This window comes from Triturus cristatus, chromosome 9 (assembly GCF_964204655.1).
Source record: "Triturus cristatus chromosome 9, aTriCri1.1, whole genome shotgun sequence".
NCBI classification, from domain to species: domain Eukaryota; kingdom Metazoa; phylum Chordata; class Amphibia; order Caudata; family Salamandridae; genus Triturus; species Triturus cristatus.
In genome coordinates this window covers 790,193,484-790,216,737 of record NC_140592.1, presented here as the reverse complement: position 1 = coordinate 790,216,737, position 23,254 = coordinate 790,193,484, and the positions used below count along the sequence as shown (strand labels likewise).

The 23,254-nt window shown below is 42.1% G+C and overlaps 1 protein-coding gene across 1 annotated transcript in view; it reads right to left on the bottom strand.

Annotated features, from left to right (window-relative positions):
• Positions 1-1,018: 1,018 nt before the first annotated feature.
• The window catches only part of SLC38A6 (solute carrier family 38 member 6), a 393,044-nt gene continuing 370,808 nt past the window's right edge, over positions 1,019-23,254 (bottom strand). Inside the window, exons 14-16 of the mRNA XM_085626179.1 lie at positions 18,105-18,249; positions 17,913-18,007; positions 1,019-7,314 (exon numbers count right to left, since the gene is read on the bottom strand). Of these exons, the coding sequence (XP_085482305.1) occupies positions 7,231-7,314; positions 17,913-18,007; positions 18,105-18,249 (324 nt within the window). The 3' untranslated portion in view covers positions 1,019-7,230. The remainder of the gene's footprint in view (positions 7,315-17,912; positions 18,008-18,104; positions 18,250-23,254) is intronic.

The following is a 23,254-nucleotide window of genomic DNA, read 5'->3' as shown; positions in this document are numbered from 1 at the left end:
CTCCATTTATTAATATGCTTATGAAAGCTAGCTTTATCTGACATTGGACAGTGTAAATAGCATCCAAGTGCATGTCAGACATCAAGTTGTGACAGAAAAGCACAAATTTCAACCTCAACTCTCAAGAATCAAAGTTCCGCATCACCATTCCCAAACAAAGCTGCACGCTAGCAACAGAATGAACCAAACAACTCAACAGAGTTGGGTAACATCCAAAATAACCTGCATGGCAAAATCCTAGGACATTATCCTAGATGGAAATCTCAACCTTGACACGTACATCAAAGCAATATCTAAGTCTGCTAATCACCATCTACAAACCCTAAGCAACATCATATACTTCTTTATGATGAATAATCTCTAAAACCTAGTCCATGAAATGGTCCCAGCAGAACTTGAATTACAAAATGCACTTTTCACCAGCCTCTCATAAGCACAACTTACACTTAAACTACCAACTTTTCTTGGTAGCCTCATCTCCTTCCCCCTCGCCTATCAGCGCACTGATTTGTTCTACTAGCTATCAGCTTCGCATCTATCTAAGGGCTGTGCGACCTTACCATGCTATACAAATATAAACTCATGAGAATACAGCAGTATACACTATTTTAGTACAATTACCAACTTTTACCACTGAGGTAAGGATGGACAAGACCTTGAATCTGGTCTATAAATGAAAGGATTCCTAAAGTTCGGCCTTTTTGAAACACTTACTGATTACTAAAATATTTTTTTTAAACTCAAATCAAGGATTGTGGCTACATACCAAAGCAACAGGGAGCCACCGACAGCTTCAGTGATGTGACTGCCCATATGTGAGACAAAGAGGAACTTCCTACCAAAGATTAAGGTATAGGAATAAAAGTGTATGAAAGGCCAAATATGTAATTAGATCTGAAGAACAAATATATGTCTGATGACTATCCACTTAAGCAAGAGGTGAAATATTTTGAGTAGTATGAATAATGATGTGTATATAATGATCACATTATGGTGCAAAGAAAACATTGAAATGGTGTACATAAACATTTTAGTATTTTATTATTGAAATCAATTTGACTTTAGTCCAAAACATGACTTAAAAGACTTGAACAAAACAAAGTCCAAGTTAAAAAACAAGATTTGGAAGAACACTGATAAAAGATTTCAACAACTTTACACAGTTAATTATCATAAATTAATACTGGAATGGGTGAAAGCATTAGAATCATATTATGTTCTCATACCTAGCATTACAGTGAAGAAACATTTCACATCTCCCTAGGTGTCAAACAAAGATCAGAATACATTCTTTAATATACAAGACAGCATATTAATTGATTAGTGTGTTTAATGTCCGCCAACTGAGATTAAAATCTAAAATGAGTGTTTAATCTGCAAAACAACAAATATTTTTTTCTAAACAGCATATAACATTGAATTGGGATCAAAGGGATTGAAGCATTCTCAGAGACACTTATTGACGTTTATTCAAGCCTACACAAAGTATCTGCAAATTAACGTTTGGGCCAAACCGGTCATACAGCACTTCAATTCTCATCCTTAAAGTATAGAAATGCCACAATTTGTACATTAAAACTTCTGTGATAGGAGTTATGTGATGAAGGGTCTTTAGGAAAATGACTTGTTTTTGAATTGCCCTTGCGCCTCAATTGTTTTTCCCTGTTTCCGGTACAACAATCACTCCTTGATTTCAGACCACACAGAAAAAGAAAGGCTGCCTGCCCATTTTTGTGTTTTGTGGGTGGGAGAGGACAACGCACCCCTGTGTTGGCTTCTTTTTATTTTTGTTTAGCTGGTAAACTCAACAAGGAGGAGATATCATGAAGAGCTTTCAGCAATGGATTAGGAAGCACTATAAAACTCCAATATGATACATTTCCTTATAGAGCAAGTTTAAACATGTTATGTAACCCCACTTTCACTAATATCTTCGGAAAGTAGCATGGAAAAAAACCAATTTTTATGCTGTGAAAATCTAACAGATTTATTTCAGTAGACGATTGGATATAAGAACTTTATAAATTGGTAATGCGTGAAAAATCCTTGTTGCACAGTGGGAATTGTTTGGACACATGTGATTCAATTTAGTGTAGATTTTTAAATCTAGATTTTTGATCTACAGTTTTTGTTTTCATGTGAGTTAATGGGTTGATTTGCAGATTGGCTTTGTATTATCTTCCCATTTCTTGTGTATTTACAAGTGTCTTTATACCTATATTGGTACACCCCCATCTAAAGGAGAGTCCATACACATTGTATCCCTTCCTTTGCAACAGAAGAAATTATACACCTCTTATTTGTGAGGTGCAATAATATTCTACAATGTATAGTGTCTAATGCATAGAGTTATTTTGTGGTAAACTGATTTTTTTTAAAATAAAAAATAATAAACTTCTCCAAAAGAACACCAACATTGTATGTCAAAGTGTACTTGTTGCTGTCCTTCCTGCATGCATTTGAGAGAATACCTGCACATAAATGCTTTTTGGTTCCTGATTTCTGTCAGCTTGCTAATGGTGTCTGTCTAATGCACTGTTGTTTATTCTATGGATGGCAGTGTCTCTGTCTGTCCTACACAGATCATTTCTGGCATTACAAAAGACTTCTGAATCATAGTGCATGAACTGATGCTCCAACCTGGCCTAGGGCCTCAAAGAGCACTAATTTTACATGGTGAAGAACTGATGCGGCTAGTGGAAAATAATGTTCCAAGGGTGTAAACCGTACATTTCAGTTGCAATGACGATATGTTGTTACTAGTATACAAATTAGCAATCTGTAGATTTTAATTCCCTTGTTGAAATCTTTGGATTTTAAACAAGTTTGGCCTACCCTGATGTATCTTCAGATGCTCCTGATTGAGACTGTGATTCTTACTGTTTTATCCTTTTTACAAGCTGTTTGAATGTCTAGGAGAACGAGACCTGATTAATTATATTAATGTTCTCAGTCTTAGGAGCAATTATACTGTATGTTTTTATCAACTATGAATTAGATATTATTGTCTATTGATCTGTATAATTTTATGGTGAGTTTATCTACCGAATAAAGATCCATACTGTTTGAATCCGTAGAAACAAAAATTGAAAACACTTCTCTATTACAGGTGCTGTTTATGTGTAATCTTCAAGCACACAGAAAACTGACCAGAGAAAATGGATTTTCGGATTTGCTAGTAGAAGGAACTAATGCACTCAAGAGATGTTGTAGACAGTGTTTTACCTCACCTATCAGTGCAACCTAAGGAAAATGTGCATTGCAATATGGCAATGCAAAGCTTTGGCATTGGAGATGAAGTATAATGTCTAGTGATGTAGGAATGCAAAAGATGTTTTCAACACTATAAATACATTGTTGTTAAAGACAACACCACCAGTCCCCTTTAGAAACGCAATGTACTGGGTAAGTTGGTACCCCTCCAGCAAACCCACTCTGTCTGCTATTAGCCAGATAGTTTCCACTAGGGAATGCATGTGTGTGTGTGTGTGTGTGTGTGTGTATATGTTTGAGAGGGATGTGGTCAGGCACAGACGGCGAGTTCATGGTTGTCGGAGATGGAAGGTCTAATGAAGCCTGCAGTGTGCGGAATGAGACGTCTCTGTCACTTGGCACGTTCTTGGGCGTATGTACAGGTGTTTTTGCCTTTGTAGGGATAGGGTTTTCCAGCTGTACACTATGGGTCTGATTCCCCAAGGGCCTCCACACTCATGGCGGACGCTCCGCAGTTGTCAGGGAGTCTCCACACTTGGGGCAAAATCTCCGTAATGAGAATTCTCAATGTGGGATTCCACCCGAGTGCGGATACTTCCCCACGACTGAGGGGCCTCCGCCATGAGGAAGAAGGACTTTTGTGAATCAGGCCCTGAGAGCTTCAAGGATGCACTATGGTGCTGCTTCAGCATGATGCATACAGAGAGCAGGTGCCACGCATGACAAAGATGCTGTATATTAAATAATCATAGGCTAGTGACGGGCATGGTACATACAGCCTATTGTAGAGCTCTTTCAGGCTAACTGTGGTCTTCTCAATCTTATGGAATATGGTCTGTAGATTGGAGCTCCATTTCTGAGGGTACCGCCAAACATCTTTTCTTTTTCTTTCATTTTTATAACGCAAACTCGATCCAAAGGTATTTTTGGGCTCTACATAAGCACCGGTTACATTACACAAGGCCACATTCATCCTTTTTTTTGTCTTTAAGGCACGAGGAGATTACGTGATTTGCCTAGAATCACAGGCTGCTGAGCTGATACCAAGACTCGAAAATAGTTCCACAGTTCCAATGCCGGCAGCTCTGACCGTAACACCAAATCCTCTCCCCTAACATCTTCATTTAGTCTTAACCACATTATTTCTCGACATGCAGCAAATTATTTAACTATAAATAACGAACTCCAAAAAGCAAGCAATGCCCACGTATTATCATCCTGAGTATTTAATTAACCACTTTGGGCCTAAGCTCTCCCCAGTCTATTTTGAGGTAATATTAACAGAAACCTCCCGTTCTCCACTAGCTGTTCAAAAACTTAATAAGCAGCTATTACCCAATAACAGACTTTCCAAATGCTGTATAATACCCTGTCTTGTCATACAACATTTTTCACTTTGTTTTCATCGTTAACGCTCTAATGTGGCTGTTATGTATTCCTGTGTTAACAAATGTATTGTATTTGCATACTTTAGGGTTCAACAAAAGATACACAAATAAACCAAAATATGTAGTAAGTTCAACATCTTGAAGGTACAGTGTGTGCAAGTGCCACGTTAATCCCTGCTAGTCATCCCTTAAAGAGGTTACATGGCAACAGTTTCCAGTACTGTGAACCAAGGCACGCCCTATCAGAAGAAATAGATTGCACATACCCCTGTGTAAACATACACTGAAACTTCCCTTTATTTTAAACTGTAAATATAGAACACTAGCATCTGTTGTGAAAAAAGAAGCAGATAAGGATCTCCCTTTGCATTCTCATAATCTACATATACATAGAGAGGAGAGATGCTTCCATCTACTCTCCCGGAACACAGAGCAAAAGTAAGTAGTCAAACCCTCCTATAGATGCCGGCGGGCATCATTAAACCCCTAAGTACAGTATTTCTATAGCTCTAACATGTCACCTTTTGGACAAATGAGAACTTAAAATTACAGTTTAAACTCATTGGCAAATATATTACCTGGCACGGGGTATGTCTATGAGGTACACAAAATAATAGTGTCTAATCAGTTACCACAGTATCCCTTTAAATCAATTTAGGGGTGCATTGTTGGGTAGGTGCTGGTTTTCCTCAGTGTCCCTTTAAATCAATTTAGGGGCGCAGTGTTGAGTAGGTGCTGGTATAATATGTTAAGTGTTATCTTGGAGAGGTATAGTGCTTTAGGAAGAGTGGGGTTCCTCGGTGAGCTCAGGATACAGTGCCTCTCATCTGTGCTGCATGTGCATGGTACACATTTATAAAGGTACTTAGCAGACAAATAATAGATGTTAGTGGAATACCCGTTGTAAGAAATGTGCATTTACCCATTTATTGCTACAGGGCAAAGGTCAATTTCGATGTTATTGCAATAGTGCAGCCTAATTATGTGATCACATCAAAGTAACAGAAAAAATACTAATATTCAGTAGGCCTTTAAACGTGACCGACATTTTTTAAACCCCTCCTTTCTGAATTTCTGTTAAATATCTTTGTATATAACTATTACACATAAAAAACAGCATGCCATAAACCCTACAGAGAGATCGACTAGGAGGACTATGCTGTTTAATAAGGTAGAGTCTGGATTAGAGGCCTCACGACCCTCTTGAACCTTTGCATTTTGCGAGTCTTGTCCCCTCCTCACGTTCAACAATGGTAATGCATACCATATTACACTCTGTGCACACGCTTGTGCGCCTGATAGTGCAGTGATACACTGAGAAACATCAGTTGCCACATGAGACAATCAGCACATGCAAATTTGACACAATGTGAAAAAAGCAGCACTACTACACAACATTTTGTTACAAGCGTGTGACATAGGTGGAACACTTTTCCAAATCAGAGAAGCAACACAACAGCCATCTATTGGGGAACCTATGGCCAACATAGGTTATCAGAAGCAGATTGTCTTGGCTTTGCGCTGTCTTCATCAGGGAGATTGACAACGTAATGATTGGACTCCAGATTGCCAACGTAAGAATGCCGGAAGGTTCACTTTTTTGTATTGCATACTATATACAAGGCACAAAGAGCCCTTGTGAGGCTATATTTCCTCCAATGTTGAGTAATCAGTTTAGTGTTCATTTCCATTGAAGTGACTATGGAAGTCTACCTGCACTGTCAACAATAATTGTGCCTAATGCTAATTTGTAGGTGCCGAGGCCCAAAGTTTTGCTCAGTAGGCCACAGACAGCACGGACTTATATCCTCGTGCCAAATACCACGGCTGTGTGGTCTTGTTTCTAACTCATGCCTCTTTAATCAAACACCAGACACTTCCTGTCGCTTAATCTCAATCTTTCCGGTTCTTTTCCATCCCTGCTTTATTTTGTTGGCACTGTTTTTCTTTGTCTTTCTCTTCTGCTCGGGGTCAAAATCTGATGAGGGAAAATAAGCGATGGTTCCCAGGAATGAGTGATGGTGGGCCCCACTTGCAAGCACCGGCTGAAATTAAGCGTCACAACAAAAGCCTACGGAAGTGGAAGGTACTGCTGTCAGCAACATACGGCGATGCAAGGGCAATAATAGGCTACTCAGCAAAAGTCCCACAAGACGAAAAGAAGTGCACTAGAGAACTGTGCAATGGGCAGGCTTCGTTGAGACGCTCATCAAGTTGTGTTTTTGTTGTAGAAAAATAAAATATGTGCATAGGAATGCATTCTCATGTGCCCTTATGGGATGTTTGACTTCTAGAAAACCCGCATTGGCCCAGTAAACTTGAATGGAATGCTGGGACTTAAGGGGACACCACAGAGTCAAAAGAAAGGTGTCCTATAAAACAAGTAAGGTAATAATGCTACATATATTATATCCAGCAAATGGTTTCGTATTGCACTATTTATTTTGTACGATTGTAAACGTGATGTAAACATAAACATATAAAGCGCCTGCTTCGTAGTTTCTTTTCTCATTTAGGATCTGTGCAGTGGGAAGAACAAGTTTCTGCAGATTCACACGTGCTGTTTGGCCACCTTTGCTTGCACTGAGGTTGCCCAAATCCCACAGAATGGGCTGCCCAGGTGATGCTTTCATTTCTTGTTAATCCAATTCAAGGTGATTAGGGTTAGACTGGAGACACCGACGCAAATGCCAAAAGCAAGCAATGCCGAGGCCTGCGGAGACAAAGAGAAAACAAACACAAATGAACGCCCTGTGCCAGGAACCAATTTACACTTCTGAGAACAGCCATTAAGTCCTTCGCTAAGTAAAGGAATCACACCCTCCCTTTGTTGATGAGGATTTAAAAGGTGGGATGCGAATTCCCCACTTGTGAAAATAAACACATTCTCGAGAGTCGGTCCCCACAGTATAATCTGTACAGAGAGTTCCAAAAAACCCTTCAAATGGGCATTTCTGGCTCATTAGAGCACAAACTGAATTCCCATAAAAAAAAATACTGCAGCTCTTAAAAAAGGTCACGTGACACTGCATCTGTGAGCAAATCTAATAAGCCTGGGCCTTTCTCCCAACAGAAGCCTTGGAGTCCAGCTGCGTGATACAGAGAGGTTCTGAAATAGGTACTATTAATATCGGGCATTGGGATACGTGGGACCTCCACTATGTTCTGAGACATCTAACAAAGGACCTAATAAAAAGTGGTGAAAAGCGTCGGGTTTCAAAATCCATCAACATTGTTTGGCAATTCTCAACCACACAGCAAGCCACGTTCTCTACGTGCGCACAGTTTGTGTATGTGAAGCACACATCTCAGGTTTCCCGGGGGCACATTCTAGGACTGGTAGTCCTGTAACTCCCATTGTATAACCAGGACTACAAATCCCAGAATGCAAAGCAAAAACCCAGACTGGAGGAACTACTCACGCATGGATCTGAAAAAACCTAATCACTCTGGTGAAGTGGTCTATCACGACATGTCTGCAAGTTAGAAAATGAAGTGTGACTAGAAAGGGACTCTACGAATCTGCAGACATATGGTCTTTGTGATTATTTCAGCCAAATGTTAACACTTGTCTCAACTCAACATTTTTGTAGGCATGCAGGCCACAAAAAGCTGGATGCAAGACCGAAATTAGTAAACTCGGAGTCTAACAATCCAATTACAAAAGGAGAATCTTTTTCCTGCATGACAGATTTCTACCTATTGTTAGCATGTGGTAAGGGTGGTAACCTGACTGCACCTAGTGAAGGGGAGGCGATTGGAAACTTAGCGTACACCTACAAAGTCATAAATATGTGGGTATTAAACATTCACAACAGTTTATCAACCACATTTGCACACTTAACATTAGAAGCACAAATTGCTTGTGTAAATTGAACTATAAAGTGAAGCAAACATGCCCTTATGAGGTGACAGGGAAGGCCTTTCCCCATATAGAATAATGTTTTCATCCCGGAATGAAAAGGCTTGTTTATTTTGTATCGCGCACCCTGCATAACTGAATTGCTTCTAGTTGCTGGCAAGACAGCAAGCGGCGAATCTGACCGGGGGGGACATAAGGGGTTGAGGGGGAGGTTTGGGGGTGAATCAAAGAGAGGAATAAAAAAGGTTTCATCTGTTTTCTGAATGACGTGAATTCAGAGATACATAGGTGTTCAGGCATAGACGAATGTCTACTCGTTTTAGGGACCACAAGGGAATTGAGATTTTTATAGCTGAGTGGCCTGGCCTGGGTGTAGTACTGATTTTGTTAACAGGTATTTAGGTGCGGAGCCATCAAGGAATTTGAATTTGAGGGAGAGTGCTTTGAACGTAATCCTGTACTGTGCCACCAGGTGATGTTTTGGTTTTTTCTCAGGTCATGGATGAGGTGTACAGCAGTGTTTTAGACCTTTGAAGTCTTTAAGTTTGGGAGGCAGGTAGGCATATACTTACCTGCTGTAGTTTCACAGGGACGTTGTTAGGTTTCCGACCATCTAGGGGTGGTGTTCTATGAATATGAACAACAAAGAGGTCTTGAAAAATGTTAGTTGGCGGAATGAGGATTTCACCACTGCCCCGATTTTGGAGTTGAGGCTTAGATATGCATCTCAGAGGGTGCCTAGGTTTTTAGCCTTAGTTTTAATAAGCATCATTTCTCAGAAGAAGACTGAAGGTGGACAAATGGTGTCAATTGTCTTCAGGAGCTTGGGGGACCTATCCTTGGAGTTCCGTCTTGGAGTCAGGGCGCAAGGAACCCATGCTACTTCCGTTTAGGAAGAAACTCGAAACCATCCTGTTTACTGAGGCATTTGGTCAAATCCACCTATAGTGTGCTGACTACCCTTGGGACCAAGGGACTCCTGTCCACGCTATTAGCACCTAGAGACCTTTGATGATTGGCGCTCTATAAATATATTCTAACATTAACAGTCATCGAGCTTTAAGGCTGTACCGACTCTTCCAGGTCTCAACTGCTTTCAGGTTTGTACAGACATCTTAATTTGGGTCTCTAAATCTGTGACACGAAAGTATGTTTGGATGCCATCTGCACTGGCATGGAATACGAAGTTGAGGGAGTGAATGAGCGCCATTCGGAGCTTCACCACATAAATGTTGAGGAGTAAGTGGGGCAATGGAGGACCATGAAGTACTCTGTAAGTCACTGGGCAGGAGGAGAGGCAAACCTTCCACGTCGGCCTTATTGTGAACTCATTTTGAGGAAGGATTTGAACCATTCAAGGGATTTACCTGTAGCATGGGCCACTAACTGGGTCAGATACTGAAGTCTGTGTAAGGGAATGTAGAGGTCCACTGTGTCAAAAGCAGCAGACATGTCGAGGAGGATCGGCATGCTAAGTGATCCTTGGTCAGCCATTTATTAGATGTCACAGCATTCTTTTAAAATGGCTGTTTTGGTCCCATGTGGGGCAGAAGGCAGACGGGGTGAACTTCACTAGGGGTGGCACTAAATCTGAAAAGTGACGGCTTTCTCCATAATTTTAGAAATCCATGGGAGGGTTGCAATGAGATGGTAGTTGTTCCGATCAGCAGGGACAAGAGTGGGTGACAACAGAGTGTTTTTGAGTAGTAGGCATTTTCCTTAGATATAGGCATCTATTTATGAATGTAGCCTTGGTTGGATCAAGTGACTCTGCATGTTTGGAGTTGGTGTCACCAGGGCAAAGGCCACCTGGGTTCTGAATTTTTTTTTTTTTGGCAAACCATTTTTATTGCAGGTCCCAATATACTGTATAACACTCAGGATTAATGCCATTAACGCAGATTTCCTGTCCCCCTCAGTCATACATCCGTGCGGTACACACAGCCGTACTGCCCACATCCCGGAGGCCGGGCGGCGCCACTTAGCCATATGTTACATCTTTACATTTCTTACAAGTACGGTCGTCTAGTGGGGAAATCCGCTGCCTGCTTTTAAAGTTAACCCACCTCACCCCCAAGATTCTCATGGATCTCGCATTCTTCTGCCATTAAGTTTGGACTTGCAATCCCTCCCTCGGTCCTCCCCCCCCCCCAGTGTCCCCCCCATAGCGCCTAGCCAGGAAGAGTCGGTATGTGTGGTGGTTAGCAGGAGAGTTCCATTAATTACTAAGCGTGTGTGACTGGCAGGGGAGCCGGTACCACGACTGCATCGACTGCATCATCAGAGTCCTCGTCTTCCTCCCCCATAGTTAGGCTGTCACGCAAGGACTGCACTAAAATTTCCCATTCCATCGCCGCTTCCTGAGCTTGCTCATCTGGTTTGCGGTGAGCTAGTTGATATCTGAGTGTGCTCTCACTAGCCGCCCATTTTAGGAATTCGTTCAGCCATCTCCGGTGTGTTGGACCTACCTGCGACTTCCACCCCTTAGTCACCTCCCTCTTTGCCAATATTAGGCCCATGTCTATAAACTTGCTGGATATTTTATTCTTGGGCGTGTGCGGGAACCAGTGGAGTACACTAACGGCCTCGTCGTACTGTAAGTCTCTGTCTGCTACTTCATTCAATGTGTTGCCTATCTCCCTCCAGTACTCCTGCAGGTGTGGGCAAGCCCTCAACATGTGGATCAGATCTGCTCCTATCTTATTACATCTGGGGCAAGCAGCCTCCTCAGCCCCAAAGTATTTCTTTATTTTTCCTGGGGTAAGGTATGCTCTATGGAGCACATAGAAATGAATCAGTTGAAATCGTGCATTTCTCGTTCTTTTTCTGGCTCTTCGCACTAGCTGCGTCCACATGGTGTCCGGGATTTCCACCTGCAGGTCCAGCTCCCACTTGTTTTTTAACGCAGCCAAGGGCTGAAGGGTTTCGTTCAGCGTCCGTGAGTATAGACACGTCACTGCTTTGAAGGTGCCAGCCGACATCATTGCGTATTGGCACGCCAGCGTCGTCGCGGGCTCGACTAATCCCTCCCCCCAATGTGCCTGTATGGCTCTCACCACCGCCGCGTGCAGCAAGTAATCTCCTCTCGGGAGGTCGTAGCGGTCTTGCAATGTCTGGAACGGGGACAGCACTCCGTCATCGTACAGGTCCCCCACCATCTGCAGACCCGCCTCCTCCCACAGCTGCAGCCTCGACCAATCACCCCCGTGCGGGAGTGCTGTCACCATGCCTAGTGGGATTTCGGGCGCATATGGGTGTCTGATTCCTGCACGCCTCTCCACCTGGGTTCTGATTACGTTAAAGTCCATGGAGTGAGGAGATGGTATGGGTCTTTGGTATTTCTATGTAGCTGAATGCTTGAAATGTTGTTTCTTTCTTTGTGATCTGAGTAGAGGTCATGAAACTGGAGGAGATTTTGTGGCAGCGAAGATGTTCGAGCAAATATTTAGAACTTTTTCTAAGGGTCAATTTAGAAATGCATATTTCCTACCCATCAGCACATTGGCTACACCATGGGCAGTAATCAAGGAAGTGTGAAAATGATAAAAAAAATCTATGACTTCTGTAGGTGTTTCCAAGACAGTCTTCGATTTTGTGAATTGTGAATCCTGAAAAGAGCTGAAACCTATGCAATCATAGCCAAAACCCTTAGGGGCTGATTAGGATAGCGTGCGGTCAGACCGCCGCCCGCTATCAGAGCAGTCAGGAGACCGCCCGACAAACAGGAAGCGGTCCGACCGCCTAATTACGATGCGACCAGCGGGCTGGCGTTCACCAAGTGCTCCTTTACACTCCAGCCCAGGAAAAGGGCCGTAGCACAAGTTGGCGTGCAAAGGTGCACTTCCTGCACATTAATGTACCTTGTGCCATGCACCATGTGCTGCATGGCCCATGGTGCATGGAGGTACTAAATGTACCCCTGGGCCACTTTGCAGTGGCTCATGAGAGACGGGGCCCTATCTGGGGCCCCCACAATCCGTTTTCTGACAGCCTGTACATGGTGGTGTTCCCGTCATGAACAGGTTGTTGAAAAGGGATATGCAAATCCCGACCGCGGTGCCTGGCTCGGCACTGCCGCCATTAAGAGACGTTACTCTGACCGTCGCGAAGTCAGGATCTGAGATTCTGGCGGAGGCGGCGGTGTGGACTCCGACCGTATAGTGTCCGCCTGCCAGCATCATTGAAATGAAGACAGTAAGTTAATGCAAAGGCACTGATGTTGGAGGTTTCCTGAGCCGAGGGGAAATTAATCCTGGTAAGGCAGAGCTATTTCAGTCATTGGTTCTCACATCTGGAACAAACTGGTCCTTAAACAGACATTAGAAAACAACCATCTAAAAGTCTGTCACAAAAGTAAACCTATGCTCTTGAGGGGAGCATTCAATATTTTTCAATTGTACTACTTTATACTTCTGAACCAGGGATGTTCCAAGGTCCTTGGATACACCATGTACCCAGATCGTTCAGCATCATGTAACAAGCATTGGCAAGGCCAATAGGTCTTGCCTATACAAAAGCTATTGATTTTGCCAATGTATTTTAGACATGTTGTACACCAGCGTGGCTGCTGCTATTCACCATAGCTAAAGATTAGAGGTGTGGAGGAGAATGGTGTAGAGTGGAGTGGCGTAGAGTAGAGTAGCATAAAGTCATACAGTGGAATAGAGTCATGGAGTGGCGTAGAGTGGCCTAGAGTGAAGCGGCATAGAGGGGAGTGGTGTATAGTGTCATATAGAGAAGTGCAGTGTCGTGGAGTAGAGTGGTATAGAGTGGAGTGCCATGGAGAGGAACGTTGTAGAGTGGAGTGGCGGAGCTTGGGGTAAAGTGTCATAGAATGAAGTGGTGTAGCGTGGAGTACGGTAAAGTGGCATGGAGTGTTGTAGAGTGGAGAAGTTTGTTGTGGAGTGTCGCAGAGTGGAGTGTCTTAGAGTATAATGGAGTGGAGTGCCGTAGAGTGGAGTGTCAGAGTGGAGGAGAGTGGCCCAAAGTGAAGTCGTATAGAGTGACATGGTGTGGAGTGGAGTGTCGTAGACTTGAGTAGTGTTGTAGAGTGGAGAATAGTGTTGTATAGAGAGAGTGTAGGGGCAAAAAGTGGAATAAAGCATTGTAGAGTGAAGTGGAGCAGTGTGGAGTATGCATGCTGTGGTAGCACTCTGCCATTACAGGCAACACATTTTCAATTGAAATGACCATAACATTTAACATTTTACTGATAAAACAATACAGAGCACAAATTATAATGTGTGGAAATGGCACCACCTAGCGTACTGATTTGCTTTGATCGTATTTAAATGTTTCGCGCACACTTCAGAATTTAAAAAAATTTGCTTCATTTGTGCTATCCTAATTCTGATATAGTCCGAAATATTTTCAGTTCATTTACAGACATGTATATTTTGTTGTTGTTCGACCTGGCATCTTTTGGTGTGTTTCCCCAGTAATTTGCTTTCTGACCTCCATTTTTTAATGGTATGCTGAGCTTTGTTTTTGCTGGTTCAGTGTCTCTGTGCACTTTCTCACTGCTGGTCAGTGTTAAAGTGCAAGTGCAATTACTACTGTGAACTGTGTTATGATTGGTTCTCGATGATTGGCATATTTGATTCACAGGTAAGTCCCTAGTGCAGTGCATTGTGTATGCCAAGGGCCTGTAAATCAGTTGCTACTAGTGGGCTTGTAGCACTGGTTTTGCCACACACACAAGTAGCCTTTCAAAGGTGTCTCAGACCTTCCACTGCAGAGTCAGAGCAGTTTTTACTGCCTTGTCGACCTGGAAAGTGCACCCACTTGTCAGGCCCTAACCTTCCCTCTTCTTACATGTAAGGAACCCCTCAGGTAAGCCAAAGGTACCCTTATGGACAGGGAGCAGTGTATGTGAAAGGTAGGACATGTACTGGTGTATTTTACATGTCCTGATAGTGAAATACTGTGTATTTTGTTTTTCACAATGGAAAGGCTGCCTGTCCCATAGACTATCATGGGAACTGCAGTGCAACATTTTACCAGCGTAACATTCAATTGGGACAAAATAGGGAAATGGACTTTAGGCTTCCTGAACTAAGAATTAAAAAATACATCTTTTAGTAAAGATGGTTTTTATATTGTGTGTTTGAAAATGACACTTTTAGAAAGTCAGCAATTTCTTGCTTAACCATCCTTTGTGCTTCTGCCCATTTGTGTATTCACCGTCTGGGTTGAGTGACAGGAGCTGGGGATGTGCATTCACACTAGACAGTCACAAGGGGGAGGTTGAGGTGTGTCTTGCTTTTCCTGGGTGACTCATAGCCAGGCTGAATAGACCTGGCTGCATTGAGAGTATTGGGAGGAGTTGTCGCTTGCACCTGAATGAACTGTGGCTGCCTCTCACAAAACTGTCTCCCCCTCCGGGAGTGAACCTGGCCTGAGCCAGGCAGAACTAGTTTATGTATTCCAGAGGAACTTTGTGTGTGCCAACTTCAAAGGGAAATGTTTAATAAATATTGAGGCCCTGACCCCAGGACTTGAGATCTCTTTGGAATCAAGGAACCTGCCAAGAAGAAGAGCTGGAGAAGCTGTGAGGAGAGAATACCACTTTGCTGTATTGACCTGCAGTGGCTGCTTCTGTTTTGGGCAGTGAAAGGACTGGACTGAACTTTCTACAACTTCCTTTTCTGACTATCACCAGGGGCTTGATGTAGAGCTTACCCCTATTCGGGAAGTCTCGGGAACAGCAAAGACTTTGCCTCCCTCAGGGTACCTGCATCTGGAACTATGTGTGTCAGCAGCCACAGAGGGAAAAAGCAACGTCACTGCCAGCTCCGTGATCTGAAGGCACCACTGCACTTCACACCGCAACCCTAGTCTCACCGACGACATCACTGAACTCTGTTTGCACTGCTACAGGTGGGCTCCCCACTGCCTCACTTCACACCACTGCCCTGGTCTCACGGACACCGCTGCTGCAAGCTCACATCGATTGTGCTGCCTGCACAATGGTTTGGGGGCACTGCTCGTAAGTTACAAGACGCGCCGCCCAGTCCCACACTGCAGTCTTTGCCCATCGACGCCAGCAAACACAAGGAGATGATGGACAGAGTGCTGAAACTTTTCAGACACTCACCTCCAGTCACAGAGCTGGATTGAATCCATCATCGTTCCTTAGCTCATTTCGCCACCCCAGTTCAGACCCAGCTATATGCAAATCAGTCTTGACCCTGCGCCTCATGGGAACAGTCCAGCCCAAACTGCTAAGCCAGCTCTTCCCTGGACCAAAAACAAGAATCCTAGGACCGGTTTCCGGGTAACACCCCTCATCAACCAGGTTAGCTTAAAACCAGTGGCAAAGTGAGCAAGGGACCCACGTCTAGGCATAACATGCCAACTTAGGGCAAACAAAGCAAACACAAGGAGACGATGGACAGAATGCTGAAACTTTTCAGACACTCATCCCCAGTCACAGATCTGGATTGAATTCACCATCGTTCTTTAGCTTACTTCACACCCCAGTTTAGACCCAGCTATATGCAAATCAGTCTTGACCCTGTGGCTCATGGGAACAGTCCAGCCCAAACTGCCAAGCTAGGTCTTCCCTTGACCCGAAACAAGCATCCTTGGACCGGTTTGGGGGTTCCTGCATCTGGTACTATGTGTTTCAGCTGCAACAGAGGAAAAAAGCAACCAGACGTTGTCAACGATGCCCCTGCCAGCTTCGTGACCTGATGCCGCAGAGGGCACCGCTGCACTTTGCACCGTAACCCTTGTCTCACCGACGCTGCTTGCACCACGACATGTGGGCACCGCACTCTGCACTGCCTCACTTCACACCGCTGCCCTGGTCTCACAGACGCCGCCACTGCAAGCTGAAATCGACGCTGCTGCTTGCATCGTGGTTTGGGCGCACTGCTCGTGAGTTACAAGACGCACCGTCCAGTCCCACACAGCAGTCTTGGCCCATCGACACCAGCACCATCGACGCCGTTGCTTGCACCGCGGCCTGTGGGAACAGCACGCTGCATTGCCCCGTCTCACATCGCAACCATGGGTCTACTGACAACAGCACTTCAGCAACCACGACACCACTGCTTGCAACCTGACATCTCAGCACCGTGACGAGCACCGCTCCACTTCGCACCGCAGCCCTGGTCTCACCAACACCACTGGACGACCGTCATGAGCCACTGCCTGCACCGAGACCTGAGGGCACTGCATGCCACTCCACTGCATACCGCAGCCTCGATGCCTGCCGGTGCTCCTGACTTCAACCTCACAGAGTTCGACCTGCAATGCGTGTGACTTGAAGGGCCCGACGACTCCTGCACGACATCCGGAACTGACACCAGCTCTTCAGACCTCATCGCGAGGCCCCTGATGCCCTGCATTTCTAAAGCTATTGTTTGCGGGTCTTCCCGACATCGTAGCTGGTTTGCGCAGCCGCCGCTGACCTGAACCATTGGATTTGTTTATTCACAACGATGTGATATCCCCAGATGGAGCTTTAGACTTCAAGGAACTGTATGTAAAGTCTATATTTGCATTATTCATATCTTGATCACTGTATGTTGGATTTTAACCATTTTGGTCTTGTTTTACACAGATAAATATTGGCTATTTTTCTAAAACTGGTGTGGTGTCCTTTTGTAGTTATTTTATTGTATTATTGAGTGTTATATGCAACTGTTTTACACATTGCTTCTGAGATAAGTCTGACTGTTCATGCCAAGATAGAAAGGGGGTAAGCAGGGGTTATTTTAGAAGAGTAATCCCTTATCCTGACTAGAAAAAAAGGGTCACTACATGAATAGGGTAACAACCTGCCAACTAGAGACACCCAGTTCTAACAATTGTGTGCTAAAAAAAACGTTTCTTTCCCAGCACCCAGCAAAATTGTTACACAAATCCTCTCACTTTGAAGTCGGAGAAAGAAAAGAGAACACCAAGCTCTATCGGAAGACAGAGCATGACATTTGGCCGCAGTATTTGAATGCACATCAAAAGTGACAAAATAAGAGCAAACTTTAAAGGCCTTATTACAGAAAGGACAACTCATGGAAGAACACAAGAAACACTGGTGAACAAGCTTTGCTCCATCCGAGGGACGAAGACATGTCGGACAGCCTAAAACAAGTATATTCATAAAAATCTGAGTTACAAACTAGAAAGCCAATGGTAAGCAATGGGAGAGAAGGTTTCAGAATGTGCACAAGAAGTCTTTTTGCAACCAAACAGATGTGCTGTTGGTAGGCTTCGACCTAATAATGTGCATAAGTATTACACAATACCACTTAACCCCAAGTACAGCAGTGACAGCCCAAAATTGTGAAGGATTTTAAGAGAGGTTAACGATTGACCATATGTACAAAAACACACACAATAGGGTAGCTACTAAAATTCCATGCTTTGCTATGTATTACAAACAGAAAATGTGTCTTTCTCAAGAGATGTAAATAAAGCTTACTGGAAGAAAAAGAACATACCCCACACTTCTGTCGTGACAGACAATCCTCTCTGCTAAGTTTCAGATAAAATAAGCTGGGAAATACAAACAACAGGCATGTTGATGTGGTGGACCCTACAAGAGAAAATGAAAGCGATAATATATATATATATATAGAATCATCCAGGTGTCTCTGCAAAATGATCAGATGTTCTCACAACTGTAAACTTACCAATCACTCCAAACACATTGCTAATGTCCGGCACATATATGGCAAGTAACACAATAATTGTGTTCAATGCCAATGTGACAATAATGTGGCGCACACAGGAGAAAGGATAACTTGAAAAACACATCATCATAAAAGCCTTCCTTGCCTTAAAATAGAGAGAGAAAAATTGATTAATATAACAGAAAACAGATTATTACATATAAAAACTAATTAGCATAGTCTTTTACGGGTTTTAGAACAAGTACTGACAATTTCTTATTGAGATAGTCCACGCTGTTTCTGCACCTGTAGCAGCTACTCTATTGTCTTGTATCAGTCTATAACAGATCTTCTCAAACTAGACTTCAGAGGCCATGGTTTGTGTGGTGGGGCAAGATCAATTAGTTAACTATTCTCCAATTGTATTAATGTACAGGAGATTTTTCTCAACTATTTATTAGATGAGCATTAGGAGTTTGGCAGACATTATAGGCCGAATTGTTGTGCAAGATCAATTTATAATCAACTACAACCAACTAAACAACATTGTAATGAGCAGAAGCTGGGGAGAGAAGATGGGTACATGCTGCAGTGTTTCAAATTACAATCCCACTAGCAAAGCTTTGCGAAAGTGATAAACGTTGCAGCTTCATTATGTTTGTCACTTCCACCTTTAGAAATACTGGTCTCTATAATTAGACAGAATCATCAAAAACACAAAGCTCAAAATATGAATGCTCACACCAATATTTAAAAAATGTATTTAAAACATAACTATCAAGTCAGCAAAAATGGATTCGAAATCTAAAACCAGGGCAAAATAATCTATACACACTATACACAAGTATATGAGTACCCCTCCAACTATATGATTCACCATCTCATGAGCAGGTGTAACCCGGGAGCATATTAGTGCAAGGGAATTTGCTCAGGCAATAAAATAACTTAACATTTAAGGTGAATCATTATTTCCACAGCTGAATGAAAAGTACCTGCACATAGACACCCTTGAGGTGCAAATAAGACACTAGGGCATTACAGCATAGTAAAACCTTGCATGTAAATGTAACAGATGTACTGCCACAATTACTCCTTTATTCCATGTTGGTAAATGAAAAACTAAATCCAGGTTTATAATTTCTCCTCACAACTATAGTAATAGGGTTACAGAATTGGAATAGTACCCCTTACTGTAGGCTCATCTCTAGTTGGAGGGTTTCCAGAACTTCCCTTTGAACCACAAAAGAGAAAAAAAACATATTGCTTGATCTCTTTCAAAGAGGTAATTCCATATTAGAGTTAAAAATGTTATCCCTATTTACAAACTGCATTTTGTACTACACATGTAAATTTACTACATAGTAGTAAATGTGGGAGGGACTGGAGGAGTGGCTGAAAAATGGGACGTACTTATAACAAAATAGAGCTAAGTGAGGGGTTAAAAAGGGGTTTAGGGAGGGACAGACTACTCATAAAAGAGTAAGCCCACCGCTTTCACAAATAGCAATTCTAAACCTACTACAGCCAAAAAGGTCCCAAAACAGCAGTAAATGTACTCTAGTTCAGACCTGGAGTACGTCGACCAGCACACATGGCAACCTACAGGTCCTGCAACACCCTCCTATACAAAATATTGGAGGCAAGAAATTAAAATAAAACCCCACAGCAAACAATGTATTATTCATATTTGAATTTTAAAAAGAATAAACACATTTGTACGAAAATATGACTACATGACTTTTAAATAATTCTATACATCACTTTTAATAATTAATACAAAACCAATATTATTTTTCACCTTTGGTAGGAAGTTTATTTCATTTAAATTTAAATTTCAGAAAAACAGTTTTAATTTAATATACTTAAGATAATTTAATTTTAAATTTAGATTAAGTTATCAATACTTTTCTTTATTTTGTTCTACATTTAACATAAATAGTAAAACATTACATTATTAATATTTAAGTAAATATTTTTACAATTCTTTTTCAAATTGAATATACTGTTTTACTTTTTCTTATACTTTACCAAAGGGAGATTGCTGCTCCCACGGGGCAGAACTTATCCCCCATTGGTAAAAGAAACCAAAACTCAAAAAACTACACAGAACTAACTGCAGCAGCTCCATGAATAATAAAGAAATTGTACAACTCAGAGCAGTGGCTCTCTGTTGGGTACCATTACAACCCAGTTATCAGTAAACAACCCGACATGCCAAGAACTAACACATCCCAAAATAAGGGGTGCACAGACTGGTTTCTTCCCCAGAAAAGAGACTAATCAACAACAATTTTGTGGAGAAATAATACATTTGATGTTGGTCTCTCGAGGAATTCTTAACAGCTACTCTGAGAATAGAAACAGAATGAAACTATAAACTACAGAAGAATAAAAATATCATCAGACTGCCTTGCCTTTTACAGGTGCAAACTAGAGCCAGAAGATTACATCTCTAGCCTTAAAACCTAAAATCAAATCAGGAGAAAGGCATACACAGACTCACACCACAAGAGAAAATAACCATTAAACATGTACAATCAACTTGCCTAGCAATAAAAAATTAATCAGTAAAGCTGGACAACGAACCTTCTATAGAGCAAGCATTCTGACAGCAAAATTATACGAACTATTAGAAAAAAATTCAGTAAATTGCACCATGCTTACTACAACAAAGCTTTATATATGAAACTGCCAAAAACTGCACTGAATCAGTTGTGACATCAATGAAAGTGGATAAGACAACTCTATTTAAGATACTACTGGCTTTCTCTTAATGATAACACAAGTAAATTGCCTCCTAGCCGTGATATAAGCAATGTGAATATTGGTTACCTATGCTCTAATATGCCTCACATTAAAAACATTAATTTATAATTTGAAGGCCCTGACCAAGTGCTCTTGAGCATTAGTCCCAAATCAGTAAGCAAGAAACTATACCAACAATCTGGCAATACGCAATAAGGCAAGAATTAAAATTGTATCAATGGTAAATGTTTCTCAGGAAAGCTTATGGTCTATTTTGGAATAAACTTTGTAAGAAATTGAAGAATGTTGACAAATATGAGAACTACTGTACATGGTCTGCTTCAGAAATTAAAAGGATATTGAGGAAGTGCATGTATAATGTGTTTATTATTTCTAAAAAACACAAGATTTAAAAGTGAAAAAAAAATTTCTTCTTTTTTTTCCCCTTTATTTATTTATTTATTTTTGGGTCCTCATTTGCCGAACCCTTATGTGTAAAAAAAGGAAACCGCCAACCACCACTTTGTGCTATCTTGTCCTGCCCACCATCGATGTGCTTTGGACATTAGCACAAAAAAGAGATATAACAAGTTGGCGGAAGAAGGAGAGAACCACACACAAAGAGGGCGACCTTCAAAAACTCCATCTAGGCATATTTCAGCCTGTTTGGACCAGGAAATCGAAAAAGACCCTTGTTGTAGATCCATGGAGCAGGGAAGCTGGCATAATCATAGGAATCGGGGGGAAAAAACCCAAAAAAACCCACCCAAAATCTACAGGTCTGTCTCCTTGCCATTAGAATTGAAAAAAACAAGAAGGATCTGGCATGCCTTAAGATCTTTTCGTCAATCCCAAAGATGATCAAGGGGAGATTGCTGCTAAGTGTAATGTTTAGAATAGAGGATAGCGCTTCCATCACCTCTTCCCAAAAATAACTAATGACTGGGCACTCTTTAAACATATGCACATCTGAGGCTTCTACCAGATCACATTTGTTGCATTTTTTCCCATGCTGGTATTTGCCTAACTTTTGGGGAGTCAGATATGCTCGATGTAAAGTACATAGGTGGTTCCGCCTCAGCCAGGCTGGCTTCACAGTTTTATATAGTAGGCTAAAAGAGTTCAGCCACAGCTGCTGGCACTGTTCGCCGACATTACTACCCCATAACACCTCAGGGAGGTTGGTATCGTCGTCTATCTCCTCCAGGATCGCCCAGTACCAACATGCAACCTCCTTTCCCCCCCCTGGCCTTGTCACCAAAAGATTTTCTAAATTGCTATAGTTTCCCAGGGGGACTCCCTTTCTTGTCAAAGCCTGAGCCCAACTAGTCAGCTGCATATATTTGAAGCGAGATAATCCTGGCCCGACTTTCTCCCGCAAAGCCTCCCAAAGTATCATTGAGCCACCTGCAATCAGCTCTCCCCAATTCACAATTCCGGCTTCTTTTATTGGACCTGCCAGTCTGTCTTTAAGACACAAAGGAGTGCCTGGCGAGTCCCACATCGGTGCTAGGTTGGAAAAATAACACAATCCTGTTCGTTTTCTGATTGTGGACCAACTCCTAGCCAATGATTGGAGAGTTTTAAATTTTTTTTAAATTTTTTTATTTCTGGTCTCCAAACTTAAAAAGGAAGCCGTCAGATGGAAGATCAGACCCCTCTAACATAACTCGAAACATCCTCCCCCTAGGGTTGTGCATTGGTGATTTTAAGAGCATTCTCGAATAGGATAGTTGGAATGCCCAAGCATAGTATTGGATGTCTGGTGACGTTAAACCTCCTTTCTCTCTCCTTCTCCTCAACTTTTTCCAAGCCAATCTCGTTACATTTTACAACAGTTCAGGATAGTGATACCATTAAAGATAACTCCAAAATCTCATAAAATTTTTAAATACAAAATTGTTGAAACTGCAGCAACTCTAGTGAATATCAAAATACATTAAACGTTGTTCGATAAGATTGATCAGAAGGCTTGAGTAGAATATGTTGGTGTAATACAGTAGACTAATTGGGATTTGCATACCACATGATTTCCAAAAATGTTATGAAGCGGGATGAGAATCAATCTCTTTTATCAAACTGTGTATAGGATACCTATATGAAGAGTTTAGTGACAAAAGTGAACTGGTAAGAACAATCTGAAGCAAGAGGAAATAGAATTATTATAGGAGGGGGTCTTTGTGTAGGGTGCTTACATTTCCTTAAACTTCCAAATGCTTCAAATCCTATTTTCCATTTTTCCAACCTGAGTAATCCTTGCGGAATACATAAACTTCAGTGTTGGAGAAAATCTCACCTTTTGTGCAGGTCTAAATTGCTCCCAAAAAAACCTGCACAATATATAGATCAGATGGCCCGGGAACTTGATTCTTTGCAAAAAACACATTGTGTGCAATTTTCTCAACAAATTTATTTGCAAACAACTA